This window comes from Haliotis rubra, unplaced genomic scaffold, assembly GCF_003918875.1.
Source record: "Haliotis rubra isolate DU_JTF1 unplaced genomic scaffold, ASM391887v1 Scf1064, whole genome shotgun sequence".
NCBI lineage: Eukaryota > Metazoa > Mollusca > Gastropoda > Lepetellida > Haliotidae > Haliotis > Haliotis rubra.
Window position 1 is genome coordinate 226,325 of NW_025764964.1, and position 27,831 is coordinate 254,155.

At 39.5% G+C, this 27,831-nt stretch overlaps 2 protein-coding genes and 2 long non-coding RNA genes across 4 annotated transcripts in view; 2 read left to right on the top strand and 2 right to left on the bottom strand.

Moving 5' to 3' along the window:
• LOC124278906 overlaps positions 1-4,120 on the top strand; it is an 18,878-nt gene extending 14,758 nt beyond the window's left edge. Inside the window, exon 3 of the long non-coding RNA XR_006899215.1 lies at positions 4,110-4,120. This is a non-coding gene — a long non-coding RNA (uncharacterized LOC124278906). The remainder of the gene's footprint in view (positions 1-4,109) is intronic.
• On the bottom strand, positions 1,017-22,571 carry LOC124278887 (protein rolling stone-like). Its single transcript, XM_046714676.1, has 3 exons — positions 22,435-22,571; positions 3,547-3,665; positions 1,017-3,085 (listed from the first exon to the last, which is right to left on the bottom strand). Exons 2-3 carry the CDS (start codon positions 3,631-3,633, stop codon positions 2,276-2,278), a joined length of 897 nt encoding a protein of 298 aa, XP_046570632.1. The 5' UTR covers positions 3,634-3,665; positions 22,435-22,571; the 3' UTR covers positions 1,017-2,275.
• On the bottom strand, positions 10,283-12,298 carry LOC124278890 (protein rolling stone-like). The gene has a single exon (XM_046714691.1). It carries the CDS (start codon positions 12,283-12,285, stop codon positions 11,563-11,565), a length of 723 nt encoding a protein of 240 aa, XP_046570647.1. The 5' UTR covers positions 12,286-12,298; the 3' UTR covers positions 10,283-11,562.
• The window catches only part of LOC124278902, a 20,130-nt gene continuing 2,924 nt past the window's right edge, over positions 10,626-27,831 (top strand). Inside the window, exons 1-2 of the long non-coding RNA XR_006899214.1 lie at positions 10,626-10,636; positions 26,497-26,506. This is a non-coding gene — a long non-coding RNA (uncharacterized LOC124278902). The remainder of the gene's footprint in view (positions 10,637-26,496; positions 26,507-27,831) is intronic.

Consider the following 27,831-nt stretch of genomic DNA (forward strand, 5'->3'; position numbering starts at 1 on the left):
ATTCCATTTTCGACAAATGCTTGAAGTATTCTTGAGCAGCTTTTACAATGCTTAAAGGTACACCATTTACATTTGGGACCATTAATGTGACAGCTGTTGTCCCAGCCAATGTAGGATTCCCATATTCCTTTTTCGCGTTTTTCTTGCAAAATGTGTCTGAAATTTTTCTGTTAGTTTGGATGGAGAAGGGAAAGTAAGTAACCTTCATAATTTTGTAATATTAACCTATCAAACACATGCTGTATCGGCAGTTCTATTCCTTGGTATCGATGTGCAGTAAATAATGGGCGTTTTGCAGAGTTGAGTTCCCATGCAGTAACAATCCCAAACAAGTGTAGCTGACAGGTTGCATTGTGTTATCTTTTTCCCAAACACGCAAATACCATAGGGTAATTATACCATGTTTTTCCTTGTGCTTGAATGCATTTTGTTATCTAAACAGGTTTACCTAACTCGCATAGTTTCTGATTCAGTACACAATTTGTGAAACCTAAATATATGTATAATGTAATACCAGACTCAGTGGTATAGCGGCTTTACAAAATACCTGCCAGCGCAGTAGGCCTAAGACCACGGTATGTTACGTTGTGAAAAGCGTAGTTTTTATTACACTGCAAAGAAGACAATACTTCGCAGAAGATAACTGCGTTCTCGTGTTGACAGAGATCTAATTGTGCATAGTGGGGTATTGTGATCACGACCAAGCTGCTTTCTGTAACGCTCACCTGGTTGAATGTCTAGTGAGCTTACGTGGTAGCCAACTGTGTAGGTAAATACCTTTTAGGTAAATAACAGTGACTGAATTAAGTTTTACGCCGTTTTTTAGCAGTATTTCAGCAATATCACGTCGAGAGACACCAGAAATTGGCTTCACACAATGTACCCACATGGGGAATCGAATCCGGTTCTTCAGCGTGACCAGCAAACGCTTTAACCACAAGGCTACCCCACCGGCCCAGGTAAATAACATTGACACATCCCTTTGGACCCATCTACTGGAAAAGTTCTGCCAGCGATTGTCGATTACAACATGAGTTTTTTATTGTGAATGAATGAATGACAATTTATTTGCATGGCGCCTAATATCCAGGTTATTGCCTGCTCAGTGGCGCTTTACAGAAACATTACACAGTGATTAAAAACAGTGATGCTTAAAAAGACAGCAAAAGCTAAGATGATGAATCAGGGGTGATCGAGGATTCAAAGCTAAAATATTGCCTGAAAAGGTGTGTTTTAATTTTTTTCTGGAATGAATACCTTGATTTTGCAATGTTCAGTTCAGCTGGAAGTTCACTCCACAACACTGGGGTTGCAACTGCAAAACACCTTTCCCCCATTTTAGTGGTGGTTCTGGGGATGGCAAGATCATTCAAAGCGCTGCTGGATCGAAGAGTTCCATTTGAAGTTTTGTACGAAATGAGGCGTCTTAGATACTTTGGAGCAGTGGGATCATTCAGGGCTGAATACTCAGTAAAGAGAAAACAGCTTATAGGTGACTCGTTGCTGTACAGAAAGCCAATGCAACTCACGCAAGATTGGTGTGATTTCACAGTGCTTCCTGGAACCCGTGGTGACTGACTGACTGAATTTGGTTTTACGCCGCATTAAGCAATATTCCAGCAACATCACAGCCGGGGACACCAGAAATGGGCTTCACAAATTGTACCCATGTGGGGATTCGAACCCGGGTCTTCGGCGTGACGAGCCAACGCTTTAACCACTAGGCTACCCCACCGCCCCGAACCCGTGATGAGACGAGCAGAGCAGTCCTGTAGATGCTGTAGGAGTTTGATGTTTGAGTTTGATGTTCAATAAAGCAGTGAGTTACAGTAATCAAGGCGGGATGGGATACTAGCTTGCACAAGAGTATTCAGACAAGCCACAGTCAGATACTTCTTGATGTTGCTGATATTATAGAGACAGAAAGAGATAGAACGACAGAGGGATCTCACGTGGGGTTGGAAAAAGAGGGATGGATCAAACATCACGCCGAGATTCCGTATAGCTGAGCTGTGACTAACAGAGCTGTCGCCATTGGTGATGCGGGGGTGGGGGTGGGGGGACGTTGAGTCGTTGCTGTGAGCCAAAAATCATGAATTCGGTTTTTCGTCATTCATTTTCAGAAAATTGGACTAAACCCAGGAGCGCACCTCTTCGACACAGGTCTCTAGCTGTGTTTTCAACAACATCACAGACATAATATATAAGTGCAGTTAAGGCAAACCCTATCGGCAAGACTTGGACCATCATAGTATGTCCCTATATTATTTATCGTTTAAACTCGAATAGGTTCTTGGTATTTTCTATTGTACAGATAAAGTTTAAGTTTGTAGATTCCAAGGTGAAGAGCATGGAACAACGTAATGCCAATAAAGGCACCAACCAAAACACCAATTGTCAGTCCTGGTTTGTTCCAGTTCAGCACAATGCGGTAGATAACACGACTGTGATCGGGCGCCCAGAAGAATACAGTAAACATTACGTAGATAAATCCAAAGATGAAAGGGTAAACTACGTGGCACATTCGCACTGGGCGTCCGTTGACGATGACATCCACGACGATGAAAACGGTGTTCAGAGCGTGGACGTTGATGTTGAAGTATCTCCCGCAGGTGACATCCTTCGGACAGATTACTGTGTAGTAAACGCCTGTCACAACGATCGCAAACACAAAAACAATATTGGAAAGTATCCATGATACTGGAATGGTCACGTGTTTCAAGAAGTGGTCCCGACACGTGATCCACTTGTTGCTGGTGTTGTTTTCAGACATGTTGCTGGCGTCGTCGTTGAGGATGTCGTTGGTGTCGGGTAGACCGTCCTGGTTCGAGAAGTCCTCATCACTTCGTCTATTCCTCACAGCAGAACGGGATTGCAGACAGTACACTGATACATGGTGAGTACATACGATGAGTGTGGACAGTAGGAAGTGGAGGAGTACCGTACAGTAGGACCAGGTGGTGAGGAACACGCCGACATCGTACTTGGGAACAGCTGACTTGTACCACAGTGTGAATGCATACAATGAGTAGATCGTCACTACCCCATAGAACAATGCGAGGGCTATGGACGGGCACCAGCTCCACTGAAACAAATCAATAATGGAATGATCATTTTTCAAGTAACGATACACCTGATAAATAATTCATTGGATGCTGAGGTTCAGCAGTTGGGGATACGGGTTGGTTGTGAATGTTTGTGCCTTATGTGTCAAAGTATATTCTAACAAAGAGAAGCGACAGCATCATTTCTATAATCAAATAAAACACCCCTAAAGGCAGAATCTTTTGCACGTTCCACCAAACATGAATTTCACTTATACTGATAGCAGTTATTTAGTGTACATATAAACAAACAAGGTCGAGAACAAGAACTGGGGCCACATGTGACCTGTGCACGTGACATGTCATACCCGACATATTCCACACGTGTCGTTATGAATGCGCGTGTATTCACAATCCCCAAAATAACGTTAGTAGAGCTCTGATACGTTTGTTAGGGAGTGTATGTACTGTACACGTATGTGGGTTATGTAGACACTCTTACCTGTGATTTGGTGAAGGGTTCTATTTTCTCGGGGACAGGAGACAGTTGCCTCACAAACAAACGCAGCCTGCTCTGTACTTCAGCCATTTTGTACAAACGTCAGTCACGGCAATATGCACCTGTGAATTGACATGACACGAGACCTTGAACGCTCAGGTATTTCAACAGGAAGGGGTTCTCACCTGCCATAGAAGTCTAAAGAAAGCGTCTCATGTTTACGTGTGAATACACAGGTAATGTCACAGCCAATGATCTGTAACAGAGGCAGTGTTGGGTCATAAAAAACCGGGTCCACATGCATTTCATGCCAAACTATGCCCCCCATATTTTTACAAGCTGGAAATTTTTTTAGGGACCATAATAGAGAATTCAACACAAATTCAAGCCTCTGGTAACGTTGAAAAAATAACATGATCCAAAAAATCCAATTTTTTTAATTCATGTCACTCAAAAGTGAAAGTAGAGGCAGTCAGGCTGTTATTAACAGCCAACATGGATTCGAATCAGCGGTAAGTTGACAACATACATTGACATTACAGTGTAGTCTATACAGTAACATGTAGTTTACAGTAATAGCCATATTTTAAGTATAATAGGTGCTGTTTGATTTATTTATTGAAAATCTAAACAATAACAATAAGACACGATTTCAAACTCATACATTGGCAGTGAGAGAGCTTGTTTTATCTGAAAGCCGAATTCATGTATGAAATAAGAATGGCTGCATTATAATACCCCCGCTACGACGTAGTCGCTGGTATATAGCGCTCAGCCCGTCCGCCCGTGTGTCTGTGCGTCCGTGCGTCCGGAATGGTTTCTCTGAGCATAACTCAAAAACTATACCACTTACAAACTTCAAATTTGGCATGGAACTTACCCTTATGGTGCCATTGTGGGTTTTGGCTTTCAATTGCATGATGCCAAAATTGAAAGTTTTCCTAAAATATTATTTTGGTATTCAATAATGGTATTGAAGGCGATCAGACTATAAGCAGGGGTATGTGAGCTGTGCTCACTTCTGCCTTGTTATTGAATGTAATTATAATATATTTATAGTATAAAACTATTGCTTTTCAGTACCCTATTGTTCTATTTGTCGGCACCCAAAATATGATTATCATAAACAAAAAATGACAGTGACTCCAATTTCTTATTTTTCAGATATTTAAGACCAAATATAAAGAGAATAAGTTATTATAAAGACCTTCTTGTGAAGTATTCTAAAGCTGCAGACAAGGGCTGGGACACTCTTTGTGGAGAAATTGCAAAGCAAGTGAACTCGTCTGTCCTTTTCATATATCTCCTCTCTCCACCCCACACCCCACCCCCCGTTATCAATTTCGAAATCTTGCCCCCCCCAACTTTTAAACTGTTCCTACGCCTATGCATGCATTTCATGCCAAACTATAGATAGAGTGAATATTATTATCAAAAAATATCCTGATATTTTCAAACAGAGGTTTAGGCCAAAGCAATTAAGTTTTCTTGAATTTACCTGAATTACTTGATTGACAGTGGAGTGCGTTTCATATTATAGGAACCTGTATAAATCGTAAAATTAGCGACAACCGATTTCAATATTCTTATCTCCGATATCGCATATTCAAATGAGTTTAAATTAGCATATTTGCATCTGCAAATATCAATGTGACGACAAATTAAAACCTTTTCTGAAAACTATATTCGACAACGTTAGTCGTAAACAAATCGTATTTTCGATGTCATCACATCGTTTATTCAAATGACACTATTACATTTATTCCAACGTGTCATGTCACGAAAATTTCAGAATATAACACATGATTTATGAATATTCACCAGTCCTAATTTCAAGTGTTAATGTTTAATATTTTCGACTCTATACTACATAACGCAGGTGTTGTATTCCGTAACGTGTACGAATAAATCATGTAGCTATATTAATCAGAGCAGGGTTTACACCACTTTCATGTATAAACCCTGGCGAAATTTGACAAACCGTTTCTTCTACAAGTGTTCCATTCATCATTTTCAGCTCAATATGACGAGAGAAAAACGAAAATTAAGATCGCGAAATGTAACTTCGTTTTGCTAGTAAGGGCAAAGGTCACCGGATGTCAAAGACAGACGTTGTCTACCAGAAATCTTTGTTGAATGTTAACAGTCTTTCAAATCCAATTAATGCCTATTTAGTATGATTAATCATAGCTCATAGGAAAACAACTTTGAAAGCTATACTTTCTGAGGCAACAAAATTATATAAATTTTGCTCCTACTTTGAGAACAAAAGATGTGCTGATTACCTGTTTTAATGTCTAAAATAAATACCAATTTTGAGTGAAATTAATTCACATAGACGATGAATATTTCTTGATTCCATTATTCCAAATTTTAGGAAATCCAATTACCATAAATATAGTTTCTACACTAGACGTGTTTTCATTCGTTTCATTGAACTACAGGTCCGCCATCATGAATTGACATCTACAATTATCAGAATTGTCCATCTTGTGTCGATAGACACAGAACAATAATATGTGATTGTTATGACATTCTGACATTTTATAATATCATCCCGTGTCAGAACAGTATTCGAAAAACATCGACCGCGAAATCCATCACGACTTCGGATTTGTGGGAAAAAGATCTTACGCACCGGCGGCAATATTGCGAAAAGAAAATATACAATAAAATGACAACTACAGTTTATACCAATTAACAGTAACCAAGTGAAGGTGATGTAAAAGTAAATTACACAATATATTTTGGATTTCACGGGAATCTGAATCTATTTAGAAAATGTATCAATGGTAGCTCTCCAACTCGTGCATATTTTACCTCGATGCGCTTCCGGTTTCATCAAGGGAATATACAGTTACAAATACTGTGATTAGTTTTCATGATCTGCATTATTTAGATATTGAATCGTTTTGTTAGGATGTATATAAGTTTAGATTCTGCTTATGAACTCGTATTTTCAAACATTCATCGTGTCTTGTCACCTAAACAAATTAGGCCAAGCGTGTCACCTACGGCTGTCAACAATGTCAATGTTAGAAGGTTTATAAACTCGCTAAATATTCCCCTTTACATTACAGTTGTCATTAATTCCAGCGAAAATAGTTGGGATGACACAACTTTATGGATGATCAACTCCTTTATTTCAACAATAGCGACGTTTCGGTATAGGTTCTTATACCGTTTTCAAGCGTTTTCGTCGCTATTGTTAAAATGAAGAAGTTGATCATCCATAAAGTTGTGTCATCTCTATACCAGCAACTTCTAGAATGCCACTCAAACAAAATAAGAAAATAGTTGGATATATTAATCAGATGGGAATAGTGTTTTCGCTACCACGATGCATGTGGAGTTGTTTGTTTACCGCACATGATCGTTCCTATGCATCCAATCCGCGATTTATCATTGAGATTGTTTTAGTTTATGATTAATTAAACAAGCAGTTGCTATTTTTTTAGAAAGTAGGGAACTTAAGTGTTTTCTCTCCACCAAGGAACAAAATTATTGAACACATTGTAAAAGAAATGATTTCATTATGAAGATAATATATTAGACTTAGTACCACTCGACATGAAGTGCCTGAAGTCAACAATGGCCAATGTTTGTGGCTGTGTGCGGAGAAATTTGGGGGATACATTTTAAATTCGCTGACTTTTCGTGCTAAGGTACATAAACAGTTAGTACTTACAGCTTTATATTTAGTAAACTGTGAATTCATGCATTCCATACATATTTGAAACGTAAATCCTACTTGGTCAGTAGTTATTGTAAGTTTTAGTTGGGGGTGTCATTATGCTGCTCTCCTGTCGAATGGGTTCGACAGCAGCATTGATAGGCCGCACCCAGCATTACGCCAGCAATATCACGCAGCCTAGACCTTATACATATAATTTGAATAACTTGCCATAATGTAATGCTTTTGAACCATATAATTTAAATATGTAAATATTATTATTCGTTGTCGGAAAAAGCGAGCCTTCAGACCACGCACCCCAGTGTCACCCCAACCCCTACCGACCTAACGCACACACACACATACACAGTTTAGTTGAATAAACTACGTGAATAAATGGACCGGGAGTGGAACACGTGTATTGGACAAAATCTCAGGAGTTGATACGAGTCGTGAAAGGATCAGCTGACTCAGGGTTTGGTGCCCATGGTGGATCCTTGTGTTTCAGCACCAAAACTTTCACATCGGGCTTTTCACCCAAGCCAAGCTGGCACGCCCTGCCAGAGCGACACATATATTGTTCCACATAAATTCAAAACGTACGTATCACGCACTCAAATACACTTCACAGATTTGAATTCAGTGGGAATTTTCCAGTTTCTTGATGTCACCCACTATCATCTTAGACAAGGCAAAAGTACTGAAAAAGATCTTTCAGAATTGGGCACATCGTAAATTTCGCCATTTTCGTAATCGCGATTCACCTTGTTATTGTTTAGTACGTTTAGAAATGTAAAAAGAACGGATAATTATTTGGAGGATTGAATTTTTGAAAATAGAATATTAATTATCACTGAAATCAGTTTTTAATTAAATCAGCAACCGTAATAAAAATTCTGAAACGTCGCCGATAAACCTGGAATCGGTTAAGATGTTTTGGAAAATACATGAACACAAAAGCCCAAGTGAACTTTTCGCCATATTGGATATTGCATGGTGACAGATCGATCACGAAGGCCGGTCATGTGACGCCTATTACATCACGTATATTTGACACTCTGCGACAAATGCATCACTGAATTTCTTATACATCTTACAACTAAATACCAAATGATCTTTGTCACCAAATCCAAGGGTCTAAATTATATCAAATGAAACATTTTAGGCGTGAATACGAGGACAAATTCAGGATTTACGCGGCGTAGCATTTTCTCAAATGTTCAGACATCTAAGGGTCTATTCGTAGCATGCATTTGGTAAGTAAGTTTAGAATTTGCATGTGTCGTAGCAAGAAATAGGAAATTGAACATAGGTAACAACATAGTGATTTAATTAATATCAAATGAATTGTCAAAAAGTTTCCGTGCAGCGTGACGCCATGACTCACGCAGAATGACAACGGTAAATTTCGGCATTTCTGACTTCTTCTCTTTCTTACAATGAAAACCTTAAAAACAAATAACAATAGACTGCCAGAATCTTTCTCTATAGTTACCCCCACATAGTTATAGACACACGTTCCCTGAAACACAGGAACGCCCCTCGCAAAATCCTGCTTACCGACACTACCGAACCCTCCATTTAGGAGATAAACAGCATGTGTTGGCCAATTTCCGGGTGTTATTGAGTATTTGAAGCACGGGAATTCATTTGGAACCGACGGCGTCACATGATGTTTATCGACATTGTAAACACAAAAGTAAACCAAAAGGTCCACACACGTTTTTGTGTCTGCTCTCATTGACATAGAGTACGGGTACAGCAGTGCAATGTCATCAGCCGGCCGTTTCAGCTGTCTCCCATGGTAGCATCTAGAACTGCTCATTTGTGACGTCATTCGGACTTTACGTCACAATATGATTTGAATGACGTCATCTCAGCTGACGACGTAACGATACAATGGTGTGAGCGATGTTTGTATGTATAAATACGCAGCGAATTTCCGGGAATCGAATACCATTTGATCATGTTTTTCAACCAATCAGATTAAAGAACACGGTGACTTTTGGTTTACAATTTTATTAGCAATCGGTCATCGACAGTGATGTCATATGTCAACATTGTTGTACATATTTTGCAATTTCTTTGAGGTGAAGATCGGTTGAATAAGACTAAACATAATCATCCTATCTTGTTGCTTAAATAGTATACTATGTAATTTGCGTGGCCTTCTTATATTTTTTCAAGAAAATAATTTCATTATCTACCTTGCCCTGTTCAATATTATCATATGTGGATATAGGCTATACATGTTTATCTTGTGAATGTTTTGGTTGTTTGAACAATATTTACATGAGAATTGACACATCTAGCATAGAACACCATATTTTTAAACTTTACACAAGTGTTAAAAGAGTGACTGAGTGAGTATGGTTTTACGTCGCTTTTAGCAATATTCCAGAAATATCACAGCGGGGGACACCAGGAATGGGCTTCACAGTGTTAACAGAAGAAACGTAGGCATAACTGCAACATATAGATCAACGTACATTAGCTCTTAGGATGTGCAACTCGCCATAGAAAAATCATATCTTAAAAATATATTATATATTCTCGTGTTTTGAAATATTCTTTTTCATTTACGTTGAATTGATTCATAAAATAATTTTCCAACGTTAAAATACACATTCAAACCTTCTAATTGTTTATCTATTCAAGACATTATTTAAATGGTAAAATCAGTAATTACATGTTCTGCCGAAAGAGCGTCAAAGTCTTACAAACAAATCGAGAAATTTTATACAATTAATGGAAATTAGGAGAGATATATACTAATCAACGTACCGTATTTCCTCTAATAAGCGCACGGGGCTTATTGTTTCTACGGACTTCCAGACCCGGCGCTTATTAGAGGCCCGGCGTTTTGCCCTTACTGGGTGTAATTACGGTAATTGTTAGTGACCTGATTTACCCCCAGTGCTTTTCAGATATCCGGCGCTTAGTAGGGGAAATACGGTACCAATGACGTCTTCCTCTGACGTCGTAAAACACAATAAAGCAAGCTATGACGTCAACTTATTATAGATGATGTACTGTTTTCTATAATTTCATTACAAGAAGAAGAAGAAGAAGAAATGGAGTTTATTACTGTGTCACATGCTGAATTACAATAAACGACATTTCATTGTTCCAGGGATTTAAAATCAGCATCCGGCCATATGGCCTATGAGACAAACATCACAGTTATAAACAAAAAATCACTGATAGTAAAGTCACACACACACGCACGCACAAACACACAAGCCCAGACATATAGACAAACGCACACACGCACATACAAAAGACATTTGAAGACATGGCTAATACTCTGTTAATAATGACGCAAGAAATGCATGTACACATGCAGGAGATTATGGGGATCTGAAAACTAATTTACATGCTGGATAGGGTAATCCAACTCGATATTACGTGCTTTCTCATGTAATACCATGTCATAATTTCTTATAAATTGTATTACTACCAAAACGTATCCGGTTACAGTGAGGATGTTTGTTTAGGAATAGTTTTGTTCATCGTGAACAAAACATCACGACAATACAGTGCCCGCAGCAAATTTGACCTGACTTTAAGCACTGCGTAGTACTGCCTCCTTATCTTTATACGGCTGTGACCTCTCGGTCGTCGTTTGACGTCATAGAGGAAATCCATTTTCGTGATTTATTGCAAGTAAATTTGCACATACAGTGTATAGCGTTATATATAAGTACATCAACCCATTTCACATATATCTGGAATTATTTTGTTCACTTTCTCTAAAGATGGCAAGTACAAAAAATCTTCGCACAGTGCTTTAGCGGTGTCCGATGAAAAGCTGAGAAACGTACTGTTTATTAATGCACAACGCTGCTAAGTATTTGCTAAGCATGTTGTTGACACTATGACTAACATAAACAGTTCATACGTTGAGTTAATTTGTTTTGTTTTTGGTTTGCTTGTTGATTTACTCTGATTTCATCAGTTTTTCAAAGTATATGACGGCGGTCTGTAAATGATCGATTCTTGACCAGGCAATCAAATGGCAATCCAATGATCAACAACATCTACCCAATTAAGATACGCTAACATTTGTCAACCAGGTGAGCCAGTCTGACCACCCGTTAGTCACCTCTTACGACAAGCATGGGTTGCTGAAGACCAATGCTAACCCAGATCTCCTCGGGTATCGCCAAGATTGTAAACGTATGACATCTGTGTAAAACCCTTGTCACTCCTGACCACAAGAATAAAAGAGGATGTGATATATTGTATGAGAAGTACTGATAAGAATCAGTGTTCGCAGGTCAATTCAGACACTTTGGAAGCACGGACCTCTTTAACCTCGAGGTGTCAGTATTATAGTTTGCCTATTAACTCTCTTTACCGTATACTTTCCTGTAGATGTACAGCCGAAGTTGATAAAGACCAAAGTATACAACTTGCAGTATAAACACAAGCACAGATATGCCCAACATTATACCAACGGTGGACCCGGGCGTGGACCAGTCCAGTATATATTTGTAAATGATGGCCTTGTCTGTAGCCCAGTAGATGAGGCTGAAGATCATATACACCGCAGCGTATATCAACGCATGGATAAAATGTAAGATCCGGACAGGTCGTGCGGTGATGAAGGTGTCCACGATGACGAAGACTGTGTTAAGGCCATGGACGTTCAGATTTGACAGTGTCATTCCTGATGAAGGATTGTATAACGCACCGAAGTAGATCGACGTCACAATGATGCAGGTATCGGAGGTGATGTTGGCGAGGATCCAGGATATCTTGGAATACCAGGGTGTTGTATTTACGGGTTGAGCCTCACTGAAGTCTGGAGATTTGGATTCTGATTTTGATCCACCAGTGCCTATCTCATTGTCAGTTTTAATGGCACTGTTTTCATGACTTTCCTTCCCCGTGTCGTGGTCGCTGTTGGTCGTAGTTTCACCGACGTTTGCGGAGGGGGCGTTTTCTGACGTTGGGTGTGTTTTGGTAGACGTCCCGGCATGTACATAACATACAACAGCAACAACGAAAGCAATGAAGAAATGTAATGTAAGAACCAGGTATGACCAGTTGGTTAAGTACACCATTGGATTGAACACGGGTTCTATTGATGGTCCGTCGCTGCTGTTGTCGGTCTCGACTTCTGCCAGCGTGTAGATGAGGGCAAACAGTGTATATCCCGCAGTCACTAGACGGTAAATCAGATATATTGGACGGGGCCATCTCCACTGAAAGTAGACATTTAAACATACATGAAGAGACTTTCAGTGTTTTTATAATAACGTCAAGTGTTACATGCAATGATACAATAATGTTGTTCTATTCGCAGTATTACGAACAATGCCAATATAGATGAATTTATACTATTAGAATTTTGTATCCGATAATATATCATTTGTTACCCAGAATGTTTTCCAATTCGTTACTCAAATTGTTTTACAATTCGTTACACAATTGTTGTGAATGCTACACTGTATGGGAAAATTGAACATGTATAGTCTAATAAGCAACACTGTCATACGTTACGAAATGAAAGTTTCAAAAGTGTCGAATGGTTTGCTTCCAACCCCAGTCAGAAATTCACAGCTTAATCGTTCGTGGATGAGAAGTATGAACAGATGAGTGGCCCAGGTACATGTACGCCTAAAGAGTACAACACAATCTCCCAGGCGATAACGAGAAGTCCCCCAAGTGCATTCTCTGATCAATAAACTCGCCATCTAGTGCCCCATCTCACTGTGGAGACGCATGCATAAATTATTCTAGTGCATACATATATTACTCTAGGTGCATGCATATATTACTCTAGGTGTATGCATATATTATTCTAGGTGCATGGATATGTTACTCAGGGTGCATGCATATTTTATTCTAGGTGCATGCATATTTTATTCTAGGTGCATGCATATTTTATTCTAGGTGCAAGCATATATTATTCTAGGTGCATGGATATGTTACTCAGGGTGCATGCATATTTTATTCTAGGTGCATGCATATTTTATTCTAGGTGCAAGCATATATTTCTCTAGGTGCATAACTCTGGATCTATGCACATAACACTAATGATAACATAAGTTGGTTAAAAAAGACCATTCAACATTGACTGAGTGATGTTGGGAACTTCAAATACACTAGTATTATTAACGCAGGCTTGGGGGACACATTGTTTGGCTGGCATTTCTCGGGGGGTTGACAGATGACAAAGTGGACTCCGTTATACACTAACCTCCCCTTAAAAGCTAAAACAGACATCTCTACAGTCGCCAAACGAGCCTTCTACCTTTCTCCTGCTGTGGGCGTTTCAAGTGTACCATCTGAATAATTTTATACAGTTTAGTTGGCCTCTTATTTACTTGGCTTCCATTGTGCGTTCTCTGGTTACAGTATAATCCTTTTGTTGTTATAAGGTAACCTACAGTCTACCATCGTTACTTCCTCGTACCTATGATAATTTTTAAAGTTACTCCGTCATAAACATTCTGTACCATGTTCTACACTCACTCTTGCTTGACAACGGTATATACAGATCTATACCTAAACGTCGCCATTGCATCATAATAAGAAGTTATCCATAGAGTTTTACCTATATTGACGCACATATAGGTTTCTTGTTGACCAAGTACTCGTGCTGCTGTGTCACGACAACAAACATTGGCCGCACCTATTTATGCATAAAGTCAAGTACTTTTTGTGTACTTTGCAGTACTACAAAACATTCACCCATTTCTCGGTGGATTTAAGAAATGACTTTCGAGATTGTGTGAGATCATTGGTGTATAAGCCCGAGTGGGTGTATAAATCTTTGGCTGATTTTGCATGGAGACGACGTTTTAGTGTTATGTGGTGCAGGAAGGCGATATGTTAGTGTTACGTGTTACAGGAAGGTGATGTTTTAGTGTAACATGTTACAGGAAAGCGACGTTTTATTGTTAAGTGTTGCAGGAAGGCGATGTTTTAGTGTTAAGTGTTGCAGAAAGGCGATATGTTAGTGTTACGTGTTACAGGAAGGCGATGTTTTAGTGTTAAGTGTTGCAGAAAGGCGACGTTTTAGTGTTACGTGTTACAGGAAGGCGATGTTTTAGTGTTAAGTGTTGCAGAAAGGCGACGTTTTAGTGTTAAGTGTTGCAGAAAGGCGACGTTTTAGTGTTAAGTGTTACAGGAAGGCGATGTTTTAGTGTAACATGTTGCAGGAAAGCGACGTTTTATTGTTAAGTGTTGCAGGAAGGCGATGTTTTAGTGTTAAGTGTTGCAGAAAGGCGACGTTTTAGTGTTACGTGTTACAGGAAGGCGATGTTTTAGTGTTAAGTGTTGCAGAAAGGCGACGTTTTAGTGTTAAGTGTTGCAGAAAGGCGACGTTTTATTGTTACGTGTTACAGGAAGGCGATGTTTTAGTGTTAAGTGTTGCAGAAAGGCGACGTTTTAGTGTTAAGTGTTGCAGAAAGGCGACGTTTTATTGTTAAGTGTTACAGGAAGGCGATGTTTTAGTGTAACATGTTGCAGGAAGGCGATGTTTTAGTGTAACATGTTACAGGAAAGCGACGTTTTATTGTTAAGTGTTGCAGGAAGGCGATGTTTTAGTGTTAAGTGTTGCAGAAAGGCGATATGTTAGTGTTACGTGTTACAGGAAGGCGACGTTTTATTGTTAAGTGTTGCAGGAAGGCTTATGTTTTAGTGTTAAGTGTTGCAGAAAGGCGATATGTTAGTGTTGGCGTGTTACAGGAAGGCGATGTTTTAGTGTTAAGTGTTACAGGAAGGCGATGTTTTAGTGTTAAGTGTTGCAGTAAGGCGACGCTTTAGTGTTAAGATGTTGCAGAAACGACGTTTTATTGTTAAGTGTTGCAGAAAGGCGACGTGCTTTAGTGTTAAGTGTTGCAGAAAGGCTACGCTTTATTGTTACGATGTTACAGGAAGGCTTATGTTTTAGTGTTAAGTGTTGCAGAAAGGCGACGTTTTAGTGTTAAGTTGCTTGCTGAAAGGCGACGTTTTATTGTTAAAGCGTTGCAGGAAGGCGATGTTTTAGTGTTAAGTGTTGCAGAAAGGCGATATGTTAGTGTTAATGCGTTACAGGAAGGCGATGTTTTAGTGTTAAGTGTTACAGGAAGGCGATGTTTTAGTGTTAAGGTTGCAGTAAAGAGGCTTACGTTTTAGTGTTAAGGTGTTGCAGAAAGGCGACGTTTTATTGTTAAGTGTTGCAGAAAGGCTTAATGCGTTTTAGTGTTAAGTGTTGCAGAAAGGCGACGTTTTATTGTTACGGTTACAGGAAGGCGATGTTTTAGTGTTAAGTGTTGCAGAAAGGCGACGTTTTAGTGTTAAGTGTTGCTGAAAGGCGACGTTTTATTGTTAAGTGTTACAGGAAGGCGATGTTTTAGTGTAACATGTTGCAGGAAGGCGATGTTTTAAAGTGTAACATGTTACAGGAAAGCGACGTTTTATTGTTAAGTGTTGCAGGAAGGCGATGTTTTAGTGTTAAGTGTTGCAGAAAGGCGATATGTTAGTGTTACGTGTTACAGGAAGGCGATGTTTTAGTGTTAAGTGTTGCAGAAAGGCGATATGTTAGTGTTACGTGTTACAGGAAGGCGATGTTTTAGTGTTAAGTGTTACAGGAAGGCGATGTTTTAGTGTTAAGTGTTGCAGTAAGGCGACGTTTTAGTGTTAAGTGTTGCAGAAAGGCGACGTTTTATTGTTAAGTGTTACAGGAAGGCGATGTTTTAGTGTAACATGTTACAGGAAAGCGACGTTTTATTGTTAAGTGTTGCAGGAAGGCGATGTTTTAGTGTTAAGTGTTGCAGAAAGGCGATATGTTAGTGTTACCCGTTACAGGAAGGCGATGTTTTAGTGTTAAGTGTTGCAGAAAGGCGACGTTTTAGTGTTAAGTGTTGCAGGAAGGCGACGTTTTAGTGTTAAGTGTTAGGAAGGGACGTTTTAGTGTAAGCGGTTACAGGGAAAGCGATGTTTTAGTGTTAAGTGTTGCAGAAAGGCGACGTTTTAGTGTTACGTGTTACAGGAAGGCGATGTTTTAGTGTTAAAGTGTTAGAGGAAGGCGACGTTTTAGTGTAAGCGGTTACAGGAAAGCGAAGTTTTAGTGTTATGTGTGTTACGGAAGGCGACGTTTTAGTGTTGTTATGTGTTGCAGGAAAGCGAAGTTTTATTGGTAAGTGTTGCTTGAAGGCGTTTGTTTTGGTGTAGTCAATTTTGACAAAATATTATGTTTTAGTGTTGGGAATTTTTGTGATGGGTATTTGCAGGAAGGCAACCTTTAAGTATTGCCATGAGTATGTGCAGGAAGGCAACGTTTTATGTTAGGTATTTGCAGGAAGGTGAATATCGTTGTGCAGTATAACATCGGGAATATACAGTACCCTTGTGTTACTGCTGTTGTCTGCCTTTAACACGACCCTACGAACGCCTAAACTAAAACTACTGCACTGCTCATTGTCCTTTGGGCAGGGGAGAAATTAGCAGGAAGGAAAAAGCCACTTGTGGACATTGTTGTAAACATCAGATAAATAATCGCCATAACAACCGCGTGTCTTAGATACCTACATTGTACATGTATTTATTGATAGTGATTAGATATTCTGTAATGTACTGTAGAGTTCTTATGCATTGACTCCCTTAAGTGGCATTTAGAAGCTGTTATGTTGAAGTGGAACACTTGTATGGATAGACAACGTAAAAGTGCTCCACTCCTTATACATTGCACTAAAAATTGTGACAAAAAGGTTTTACACCAACTGTATTGTTATTAACGTTAGGTGGGAGGGGGGCGGAAGCGTTACTGTTGGGAGTTAGGTTTGTTTTTATTGTTTTGTTTGTTTGGGGGATTATTTAAATTATTAGTATTTTTGTCAGTGCTGATCATTGTGTTTTCTTGCCAATACTTCTGTCTTTCCACGCTTACCAAATTCTCATCCATCACTGTAATGTTATAATTCTAACAATGAAATCATTTCATTTGAACAATATTTAAATTATATTCATGTTTCATTTGAAAGTATATAAATATATAGCGTATCTTACCTGAGAGATCCCAAAGTATTCAGGGTGATGAAAATTCAATCCGAAATTACACAGACAAAACTCATTCCGGACGACAGAACACATCGTGGTGCATTGGGCAATCGGGGTGACTGTGTTTGATCATGGGGTGGTATAATCGATCACGAACTATGACATGAAATGAACAATATACCCCACAAGTCACATGCGCAAAAGGGACCAATATATGGAGCATATTAAGCACGATGACAAACAATTCTATAACAGAGGTTAATGGTTGTTAAAGTGTTCAGTTGAAGAACCCAGACCACTCGATAAGTGTGCTTATGTTGGCCGTGCTCTACATTCGTCTCTCATTGCACCGTTCTCGTCCATATTGTAATGGTAAACAGATGGTATAGCCTACCCTTTCAAGCAAGTTTGTCAGATATGGAAAGGGAATTATTCTATAGCATTGGTAACGAATGATAATGTATTTTCGTGCATTATGACAAGAATGTTTCAATATATTGGTAAATATTGTACATATTCTACCGCGATATACTTTTATCTGCATAATGAATGACATTACGTGTAGATCATATCATGACAGCTTCCAATATCGACGAATTCATTTCGTTGATTACAGTCATAATGTACGTGTAATGTTAAAGGTTAATGAAAATGGGTTGAAAGAAGTAGACACGACTATTCACAGACGTACGGCTGTTGTACTGCTGAAAGCTGCGTCAAGCAAGGACATACTCACATACTGAGTGAGTGAGTGAGTGAGTGAGGATTTATAGTCACATCGGCAATATTTCAGCAATATCGTGACTTTGAAAACGGACTATATTGAACACTCATGAATGTACAGTGTTTCCATGTTCAGTGTTGGTGAATTGATTTTCTTCACGAACATTCGAGTTCGTGTTGACGAGGTTGAGATGGGATGTTATGTTTTGATGAGTTAAAGTTTTATTACAGTCACTGTAATCCCCAAATGTAAATTTAGACGGTGAAACGGCGTTAATAAAAGCGACAAATTTTGACCATATCATTTGGATGTGTTTATGAGTAATTCAGTTTCAAATCGTTACGGCACCAGGTGTTTTCGAAAAAGACAAGAGTACCCTGCACTATCGGTGGTACCGAAAATAATACAGCTCAAAGAGCCGTGCAAGGATCGAGATATCACTGGTTCCGTTACGACGATGGCGCACACGAGGTCGAATTTGTTTCAGTGAAACATAATGGAAATTAAGATGAGATTCCTTGGTATTTGTTTGTAATGTTCACACTTCATACATTTTGAGTAAATTACACTGTTTTACTCTTTCTTTTGTTAAACTCCGTTTTTGTATTAATTGGTCGACATGAAAATAGGAAACGAAATACTGGAGGGTGAGTACATACATAAGTCCTTCATAACACAGTTGGAGTGAGTGAGTGAGTGAGTGAGTTTAGTTTTACGCCACAATTAGCATTATTCCAACTATATGGTGGCGGTCTGTAAATAATCGAGTCTGGGCCAGACAATCCAGTGATCAACAGCATGAGCATCGATCTGCGCAATTGGGAACCGATGACATGTAACACAGGTGGAAGAGATTTCAGGAAACTGAAGGGTACCCACTGACACTTGCTGGAGTCGTTGCACGATGACAACCCGACAACAGATTATTTCCTGTGCCCATTCCTGAGTGAGAGAATGATTATGGTTTTGGCAATACTCTTGCAATATTCCACAATATGAGATATCAGGGATACCCAATATGGGCTTCACACATTTTACCTACCTGGGGAATCGAACACGGGATTTTGGCGTGAAAACCGGAGCTTTCTAAAAAATGTTTGAAACCTTTCTTTCACACCTGTCATGTGTACATGTTATATATTTCCCAAGCTTCGTATTCTCCAGACTCCTAATAGTAAAATTTTGACTGCGAAGACATTTGCGCAACTGTGGAATAACAGAACAAAGTATATTTGGTATATTTTATCATGTTATCATACACGCGCAGCACAATCTCTATATTTTACTCAGCTTGGGAATCGAACCCGGGGCTTCGGCAACACTTTAAATACTAGGATCAATGAAGTGAAGGTGGGTAGATTAATGTAATGTGAAGAATGTGAATGGTTTAAGAGTGTTCAAATATATTCTATTTCAGACTGAAGGGTCAACTGGCCATTCACCAGTCTTGAGGTCAGACTTCTTACCGTGATATGACATGTTTGCACGTCCGATGTAAGTCACATAATAACAGGGCTTTCAAACAAATAGAACAAACAAATAGATTGAAGATCGATGATGGGTTCAATTAAACAAAAATCAGCTTTGCTGACATTTAAGAAGGCGTTACCTTCAAGCACGTACCCCATTAGTCTAAACAAGTACTACAGCGGTTCATGATCTTATACATATAGGGTCCTAGCTACGGAATTTCGTTTAGTGTTATACCAGGGAACTGGATATTTAACACAACAATAGCTATTAGTGAAGAGAAGCAGGGCACACGATTAATAATGTGTCTCACAATGCACTTCATATACTTGTAAGTACAAATCCTATTATGCAGGGATAGTAAGAGTAGGAAACACGGTGCAATAATATACAAAAGCCAAAAGTAACTGTGACGTGGAGTTTTGTACACCCACAAAACGTTATATGGATTTTATATGAACTGGGGAGAGTGGTGATGATAGAGAGAGTGAAAATTAGCGTAACCATTAGGGCTGCAACGATTCACCTAGACCTCGATTCGATTACGATATTGGACCATCGATTCGATCATATTCAATTAGATTCTCCACACAAGTAAAAACATCAGATTTCATTTAACTCCCAGAGTCGGCTTTTTAGCGTGAAAATCCATAATCAACTTGGCGATGTCTATTAACAACATTTCTCATTGGATAATTAGCCTGGCGTCAACCAATCACGTTTCGCCTTATTTCAGCGCTCGAAATTGCTCGAGTTGGAATCAAAATTACGTTCTCGCTGTGTGGAAATAATTTAAATAGGTATTCAAATATCGAATCGAAATAGTGATAATGGTTGTCGAAAATCGAAACTCAGGTGTCATATTCGATTTTCGATGAATCGAACCGAATCGTTGCAGCCCTAGTAACCGTCATTGTTATTTCTTGTTTTGGCAAGAAATAAAGAACATTCAAGGAATGTTCTCTACAAAAGGGCATACACAATATTCGAAAGTGAAATTTCAGGAAATTTTAAATTAAAGTTTGGTCGTTTTCATTCGATTTCACCATGTCACCATTAAGGAAGACTGGCAGTTGGCAAACTCGAGGAATGTTCGATTCCGTCATCTCACAGTATGATATCATGTCAGTTCAACGTTCACAGGAACACCATATCAACTGAACTGTCAAGTCAGAGATCGACCCCGTAGAGTTGCCCACTAGTGACAATATATAGTTTTGATAGAAACGGATAATTTCTGTTTACTGAAAACGAGCCCCTGTGAGAGGGGAGATTCACTACCTGAGTAAATGTGGACGAGGAGTTTTGAGCAGAACAAGTACCCGAGACTCTATACATGCTCGTCATATGAGCGAAATATTCTCAAGCACGACGTTAAACCCAATTTAACCTCACCTCTATACATGCACGCACAAACACGCGCACACACACACGCGCACACACACGCACGTACGCGCTCACACACACACACACACTCGCAAACGCTTGTGCTGGTCAAAACTCCTTTGTGGACACAAGATCGTTCAATACTCTTACAACAGTTCTTCAGACGTATTGAAAGAACACCCGAGTTTTCATAACGTTACACAAATCTTTAAGTTAACATTACCAGGTCAACTATAGTACTATGAACGTTACATTATTTTGGCAAACTAAGAAAATACCAGGAAGTTTGTTATCACCATTCTGAGTATCTGTTTCTGCAACAGGTGTGTTGTTTTACGAATACCCAAACACTTAAGATCGTTTATAATACATAAAAATCTTCGATTGTGTCCAGTATAACATTTTGGCTTCATCAACAGAATATTTGACAACAGAATCGACAGAATCTGAATACAGCATCAATAGCAGCTGTCAATGTGTGGGGAAAAAAACTAAGATAAACGTACTTTCTCTGACTACATAAATGTTTTGTTTTTGAATATACACAACATCTGCATCTAAATACTTATAAAAATACCTACAGTTATCTAACTGTACTATATCATGCAAGGTCCCCTCTTTTAAATAGTTAAATATCTTTGTAGGGAGAGATATGTACATAGTATGCCTGTTTACCAATCTAAATTCTTTTGGAAAACATGTATTCTTTAAATATATGTCTCGTTATTTGATTTACTTGGCGATTTGAATTGCAGTATCAATGTCCATAGACTATCCGACACACGTTGTATTGTTGCCATTACATTAGCAAGCCTAACGTCGCCGTATTGCTGAAACAATGCCGACACGACGTCAAATTTTAACTCACCCACACAGCAAGTCTAACGGTTTTCTATGACCACCAAACTTGCAGCTGAGCATGCAGTGCAATTATCAGGCGTTGTCAAGCATTGTATTGCTTGATGTCCTACATTTCAGTTATTTTTAAGTCCCAGGGTACAGAATCCTTCAGTCATAATTATATTGACACGTAATACGTACAGTTATACAAATTAGCAAAGTGCTTCATTGAAAAATGTCACTAAAAATCTGAACACCGAGAGCAGGGAGATCATGTAATTCCGTTTCAATTTCCTTAACCTTAACGTTTACTGCATAATATATGTGTTAACACAAGCTGTTATAGCATTGAAAAATGAGTCCGAGTTGAAACATGAAAAACATTGATTTTAGACAAATAAATCCGAAGGTTCACATGAATAATGCCTTTAGCATAGCCAGACCCACTCGGTATATTTACGGTAGGACAAAGCAGGTGGCAAGTCTGACCTATATGCTAGACAAGCGTTTGTTATTCAAGCAATGCAAGTCACTGTAAATCGGTATTACGCTTTCTTATCGAATCTTAGGCCTGAGCCAGGATAGGTGAAGTAGTACCATCAAATCTGTAGTGTGCCATACGTACGTGTACGTAACACGGACGTACGAATGACCATGGTAGTATACACTGTGCAAACAAGCCACTCGTGATTACGGGTACACCCTGTTACGACATGTTAGACAGTGCGTGGTACAACTGCACTACCCGTATCGAGGTCAGTTATATGGACGTATATTTTGTGAAGTATATCTGGGTTACACTAACCTTTACACTATCGTGGGCGTGCCCTGTCTCAAGGCTGGTCTTATCTCGAACCTTAACAGCTGTCGAGGACGGGATGACGAGACATGAGAACTGTTATAGCCTATCCGGATACAAACAAGGACTTGTTGCTCCTCAATTTACATGGAAGAGTTGTCTGCCTTACGTAAACAGTGATTATTACGGAGTGGCGGGTGTCCGTTTGGGAGTTCAAATCCATGATTCGTCCACCCTTGTTTCAAATGGAGACTCCACGAATAGTGCTGTTATCTAATGGTATTCAGTTAAGGATAGCGGATGAAAGGATGACTTTCAGAAATACTAGTTAATATTAATGTCAGTGTTAATTAATAGCGCTTTGCAACCATCTACGGGGCGGTAGGGTAGCCTAGTGTTTAACTCGTCAGACCGAAGACCCGGGTTCGATTCCCCACATTGGTACACTGTGTGAAGTCATTTCTGGTGTCCCCCCGCCGTGATATTCCTGGAATATTGCTAAAAGCGGCGTAAAACCATACTCACTCACTACAACCATCCACAGTACCGGACAAAAGAAAGCATACACACATTTGAGTCGGCTTTAAAAACAAACAAAAAAAAGAAATGGTTCTGCGATCGGGATGTATTTCATACTTCTATCATAGTTGTGTTTAAAACCTTTTCACTGTTTTGGCAACGTTTACAGCTTGGTGACGTCACGATAACGTTCGGTTAGATTCTCTTTTTTTATTAGCTTAGGGACAGATGTTACATATCCGATACATAAGTACATATATAGCGAGATGTTACACTGCTACTATGTGAATACAAATATATCCATTTCACATAGAGATGAAGATATTATCCACGGATGTGAAAGTAACATCCTCGGAAATTTACAGCATTTGCTTTATGTACTATATTGAAAGATTAGGGCAAATATAGGATAAGTACTAGAAGTGAAAATATGGAAATAGGTAGAGGAAAACATGAGAGGGGGAAAGAGTAGATGGGAATGGAGGGGAGAAGACGGGGGAGGGGGCGTGTTGGTGGCTGCGTGTTACGCTGTAAGTGTCGGCATCAATATTGACCATTTATTTTTTAGTGTGGTATTGGCGGGGCCGTAAATATATTTTTCATTATTATAACTTGCTTGATATTTTTTATCAAACCTTGGAAATGCAAATTTATTTTTTTATGTTTACACGTATAAACATACAGTTTGAGAATGTTATACAAATGGTTTAACAGAAGGCTTTGATTGGGGTCTCCAAGTAAGATAATTGATTTAGAATTTTTTTTAATTTCGTCTTTGTTGTTTCTTCAAACCATATTCGAAACTGTCTCATCAGATTTTGAGTTTTCCTGCAATCATAGAAAACATGTTCAAGTGTTTCTGGTTCGTTCGGTTAGATTCAACGTGTATACTTTCTTTTGCCCGACAGTTAATATATTGTTATCTCCAGTGATGTCTAATAATCACACGTAAACTGTGTGTGTTGTCTTTTTAATTTTGACGAGACTTGTCCATTTCTATCCGTACGGTCAAAGACAGGGGAATATACAGCTGGTGTCTGCGTTGTGACACGATTGCGTCTGGGAGAAATACCCCATTCCGTCATGTATACAACAGTTGGATGAATGAGTTTAAATAGGTTCACGTTTGTCAAGAGGGTATTTTTTCTCAAGAATGTGTGTTTGGGGGAAAGAGGTTGAGGCTGGGGTTGGGGCTGACGTGCGGGAGTGGTGTGTGTGTGTGTGTGTGGTGTGTGTGTGTGTGTGTGTGTTCTCGATCTCCCAACATTTTGGACCGTAGAACAACACAGGGATTTAGTGGCGTGTAGGCCCTATTATTGTAAAAGGGGTGGCAGGTTTCCCGGTGTTGGGGGACTTGGTCAATTGTATAGCACAGGGGTGGTAAGCTGTATCATGGTTTATCGCCATCACACAAAACAGTACAGATTGAACTTGAGTTGATTTTTTTTCATATAATTTTTCATAACCTATGAGAAATGCACACATAGCAGCACTTATTTTGCCAACCCTCTACACTGTTAGATTTTCACGACCATGCTTATTCTGAACAAACACCACATGTACTTGTGCATTTGCCACCATAGCATTTGTGACTGATAGAATTCCATTACCCCTATATGTATACCATCCTTAAGTCAATTGATCCTTAATGTGGTCTCTGAAAATTGATGAATATTGTTCTGAAATATCAAGTTATGACTGACAGTGATTGGTGAACCGGAAATGATTCGTGACCATGTGTGACACTGATAAGGGGATTAGTATTACAGCAGTGAGAGATACTGTGATGGGTGCCTGACACCCCTAAAATTGGAATGCTCCAACTAATCATGACAATTCATATATTTTTGTTTGTGCAAACAGAAAATGTTTTCTCACTCGTATGTATTATTTACTTATTTACGTATGTTGTACTATGTTTCTGCGCCCTCTTTTAATCATTCAAGTGTCACTCCTTAATATTACGTATCACCTGGCCTTACCAAGTATTCTCAGCAGCGGAAGCATGCGCAGTTTCCATTACATACCTTGCGCATGCGCACACATTGTTTACTTCCCACAACCCTTTCTACTTCCTTCTGCTCCAAGTCATGGCGCTCGCAACATAACAGCACGTACATATTTGCTACCCGCCCTCCCAATCCCAGGTGGTACTCTTTGTTTATTCCGTTGTATGTACATATTCTTTCATAGTGCCTTATCTTCCATAAAGGGGCGCTGGGGTAGCCTAGTGGTTAAAGCGTTGGCTCGTCACGTCGAAGGCCCGGGTTCTATTCCCCAAATGGGCACAATGTGTTAAGCCCATTTCTGGTGTCCCCGCCGTGATATTGCTGGAATATTGCTAAAAGCGGCGTAAAACTAAACTCAGTCAGTCAGTCAGTCCATAACATTACAATGTGTCCATGCTCAGAGTATTGAAGCTGACTGATGCTTCATGTAATTCCCTCCCAGGTTATCAACAGGATCCGCAGATCCTCCTTTATATTCCATGTCCGCAGACTGGATCTCATTGTCAAGCGCCGCAGCGCTACCCACATCCCCTCCCACAGCGTGCAATTTGTTTTCCTATTCTGTTGTATGTTAGTATTCATTCATAGCGTTTTGTTTTAATCATCTATAACATTACAATGGTCCCATGCTTAGACTATTGGAGCTGACTGATGCTTCATGTAATTACCTCCCAGGTTACAACAGGATCCGCAGATCCTCCTTTATATTCCATGTCCGCAGACTGGATCTCATTGTCAAGCGCCGCAGCGCTACCCCACCCCTCCCACAGCGTGCAATTTGTTTTCCTATTCTGTTGTATGTTAGTATTCTTTCATAGCGTTTTGTTTTAATCATCTTTAACATTACAATGGTCCCATGCTTAGAGTATTGGAGCTGACTGATGCTTCATGTAATTACCTCCCAGGTTACAACAGGATCCGCAGATCCTCCCTTATATTCCATGTCCGCAGACTGGATATCATTTATCATCCGCCGCAGCGGCTTCACGCCACTCTCGGGCTGGTACCCAACTAACACTGGGTCGGGCAATTACCCACTTAACACTGGATCCTTATCCCCAAGTTTTAAACCAGAGCTCAGGTTACAAGCGGGTCCGCAGACCCCACTTTAGCAATCAGAGTTCGCAGACTCCACACACCTCTTCGTCCGAGCCGCCGCAGCGTTCCAGGACGGCAACCTAACTCTCGGTCATCCCTTCTTCAGTTATCAGTCAGTTGTGCCAAATCATTTTTTATTAATAAAACAACTGTTGTGTTAAATTGCTTGTTGTGTTGTGTTTGCACAAGTTCCTATTGTTCTCCTCCAGACTGAACTTGTTGTTTTAGGAAATGTTGGGAAACCGACGTGGGGTTTGGGTAGGAAGTGGATGATCATACTGTCTGACTGTCATCATAAGCTGAGTCCAGTATGTTTGTGTTTCAAATATATATGATGTGTCTAGACAACTGTCAATATAAGCAGATCGTTTTGTAAATAAATTTATCACTGAGTATGTATGCTGCGGGTATGGCGGTCAGTAAAAGAGAAAATTACAATCAGCATACTAAATGTACTGCTAATATACTCATGTACTATTACTAAAGAAGGGGTCAACCTCAATATTATTTTACTTAAATTACAGTGGACCTTGTTTTCCGTTAACTTATTTGGATTCATAATTGGAAACCACAGACACGTATCGCATGTATGTGTGCGCGTGCATGCGTGCGTGTGTGTATCTGTGTGTAAGTATTCTATAATATAATTATGATTTAAAACAGGCACGCATAACTACGACATCATCATTCTAATAAGATGTTTGTCTCCGACTGCATAAACTCCCTTTGATTGAGAGTACAAGCAGTCGGAGCAGTATATCTGCATCTTGCATCTCCAAAACGTATGTAACCGGGCATTTCCGAGTAGCGAATATATACTGGACTCGCTGTGTTGGAAATAGTTTTCACCTAAATATCATGAGAGACGCATAGCTCTGTGAAATGACGGCTTCAAATATCTTCTTGTCGTGTAATGCAGCATTTGGCCTGCACGAAACAACAATGAAACCGTCTTAACAGCTTGACACTAAAGCCGAACCATTCTAGAATGGTGATCATGACAACAGGTTAACTCACACCACATGCATTCGCCATTTGCTTTTGGCGGTTAACGTTTGCACCTGGTATAGAGGATTCAAGGATTTATCTCCCTTGACATCTTCAAGGACTCCGATCATCCGATGTTTGATATTCAAGTTATTTTTCGGACAAACTCATGCTGCTTTTATTTCATACTTTTAATTTTAGAAATCTAAAACCATGAAATAATTCTTTGTGTTATTATTAAATGTTACTTCAATATCTATTAGCGTTGGCAAGTAATATAACTTGATGAACAGGTACAATTAATGAACGACAATCAACGTTCACGAAAACGTGTTCATATCGATTAACTATGGATTTCAAAATCGCACTCAGTATTCCAGCTATGCGGCGGTCTGTAAATAATCGAGCCTGGACCAGATAATCCAGTGACGATGAGCATCGATCTACGCAATTGCGATACGATGACATGTGTCAACCAAGTCAGCGAGCCTGACCACTCGATACTGTAGTCTCCCCTTACGACAAGCATGTATTGCTGTAGACCAATTCTTACCCGGATTTACAAAGGCTTCTTAATGAATACAATTTTCGAAGCGTTACCTGTTCTCAGCCTCACGTGGTTGCATCATAGCAGTCACAGTCCTTGTATCCCTCCTCGACCACACACTGACCGTTACGGTGGTTGGCGCACTCAGTTCCAGCTATATGGCGGACCTGTAAATAAGCGAGTTACACACATTGAGTGAAGGGGTATGAAGAGAATCCCATTTCAGATGAGGTTTATTGCTTT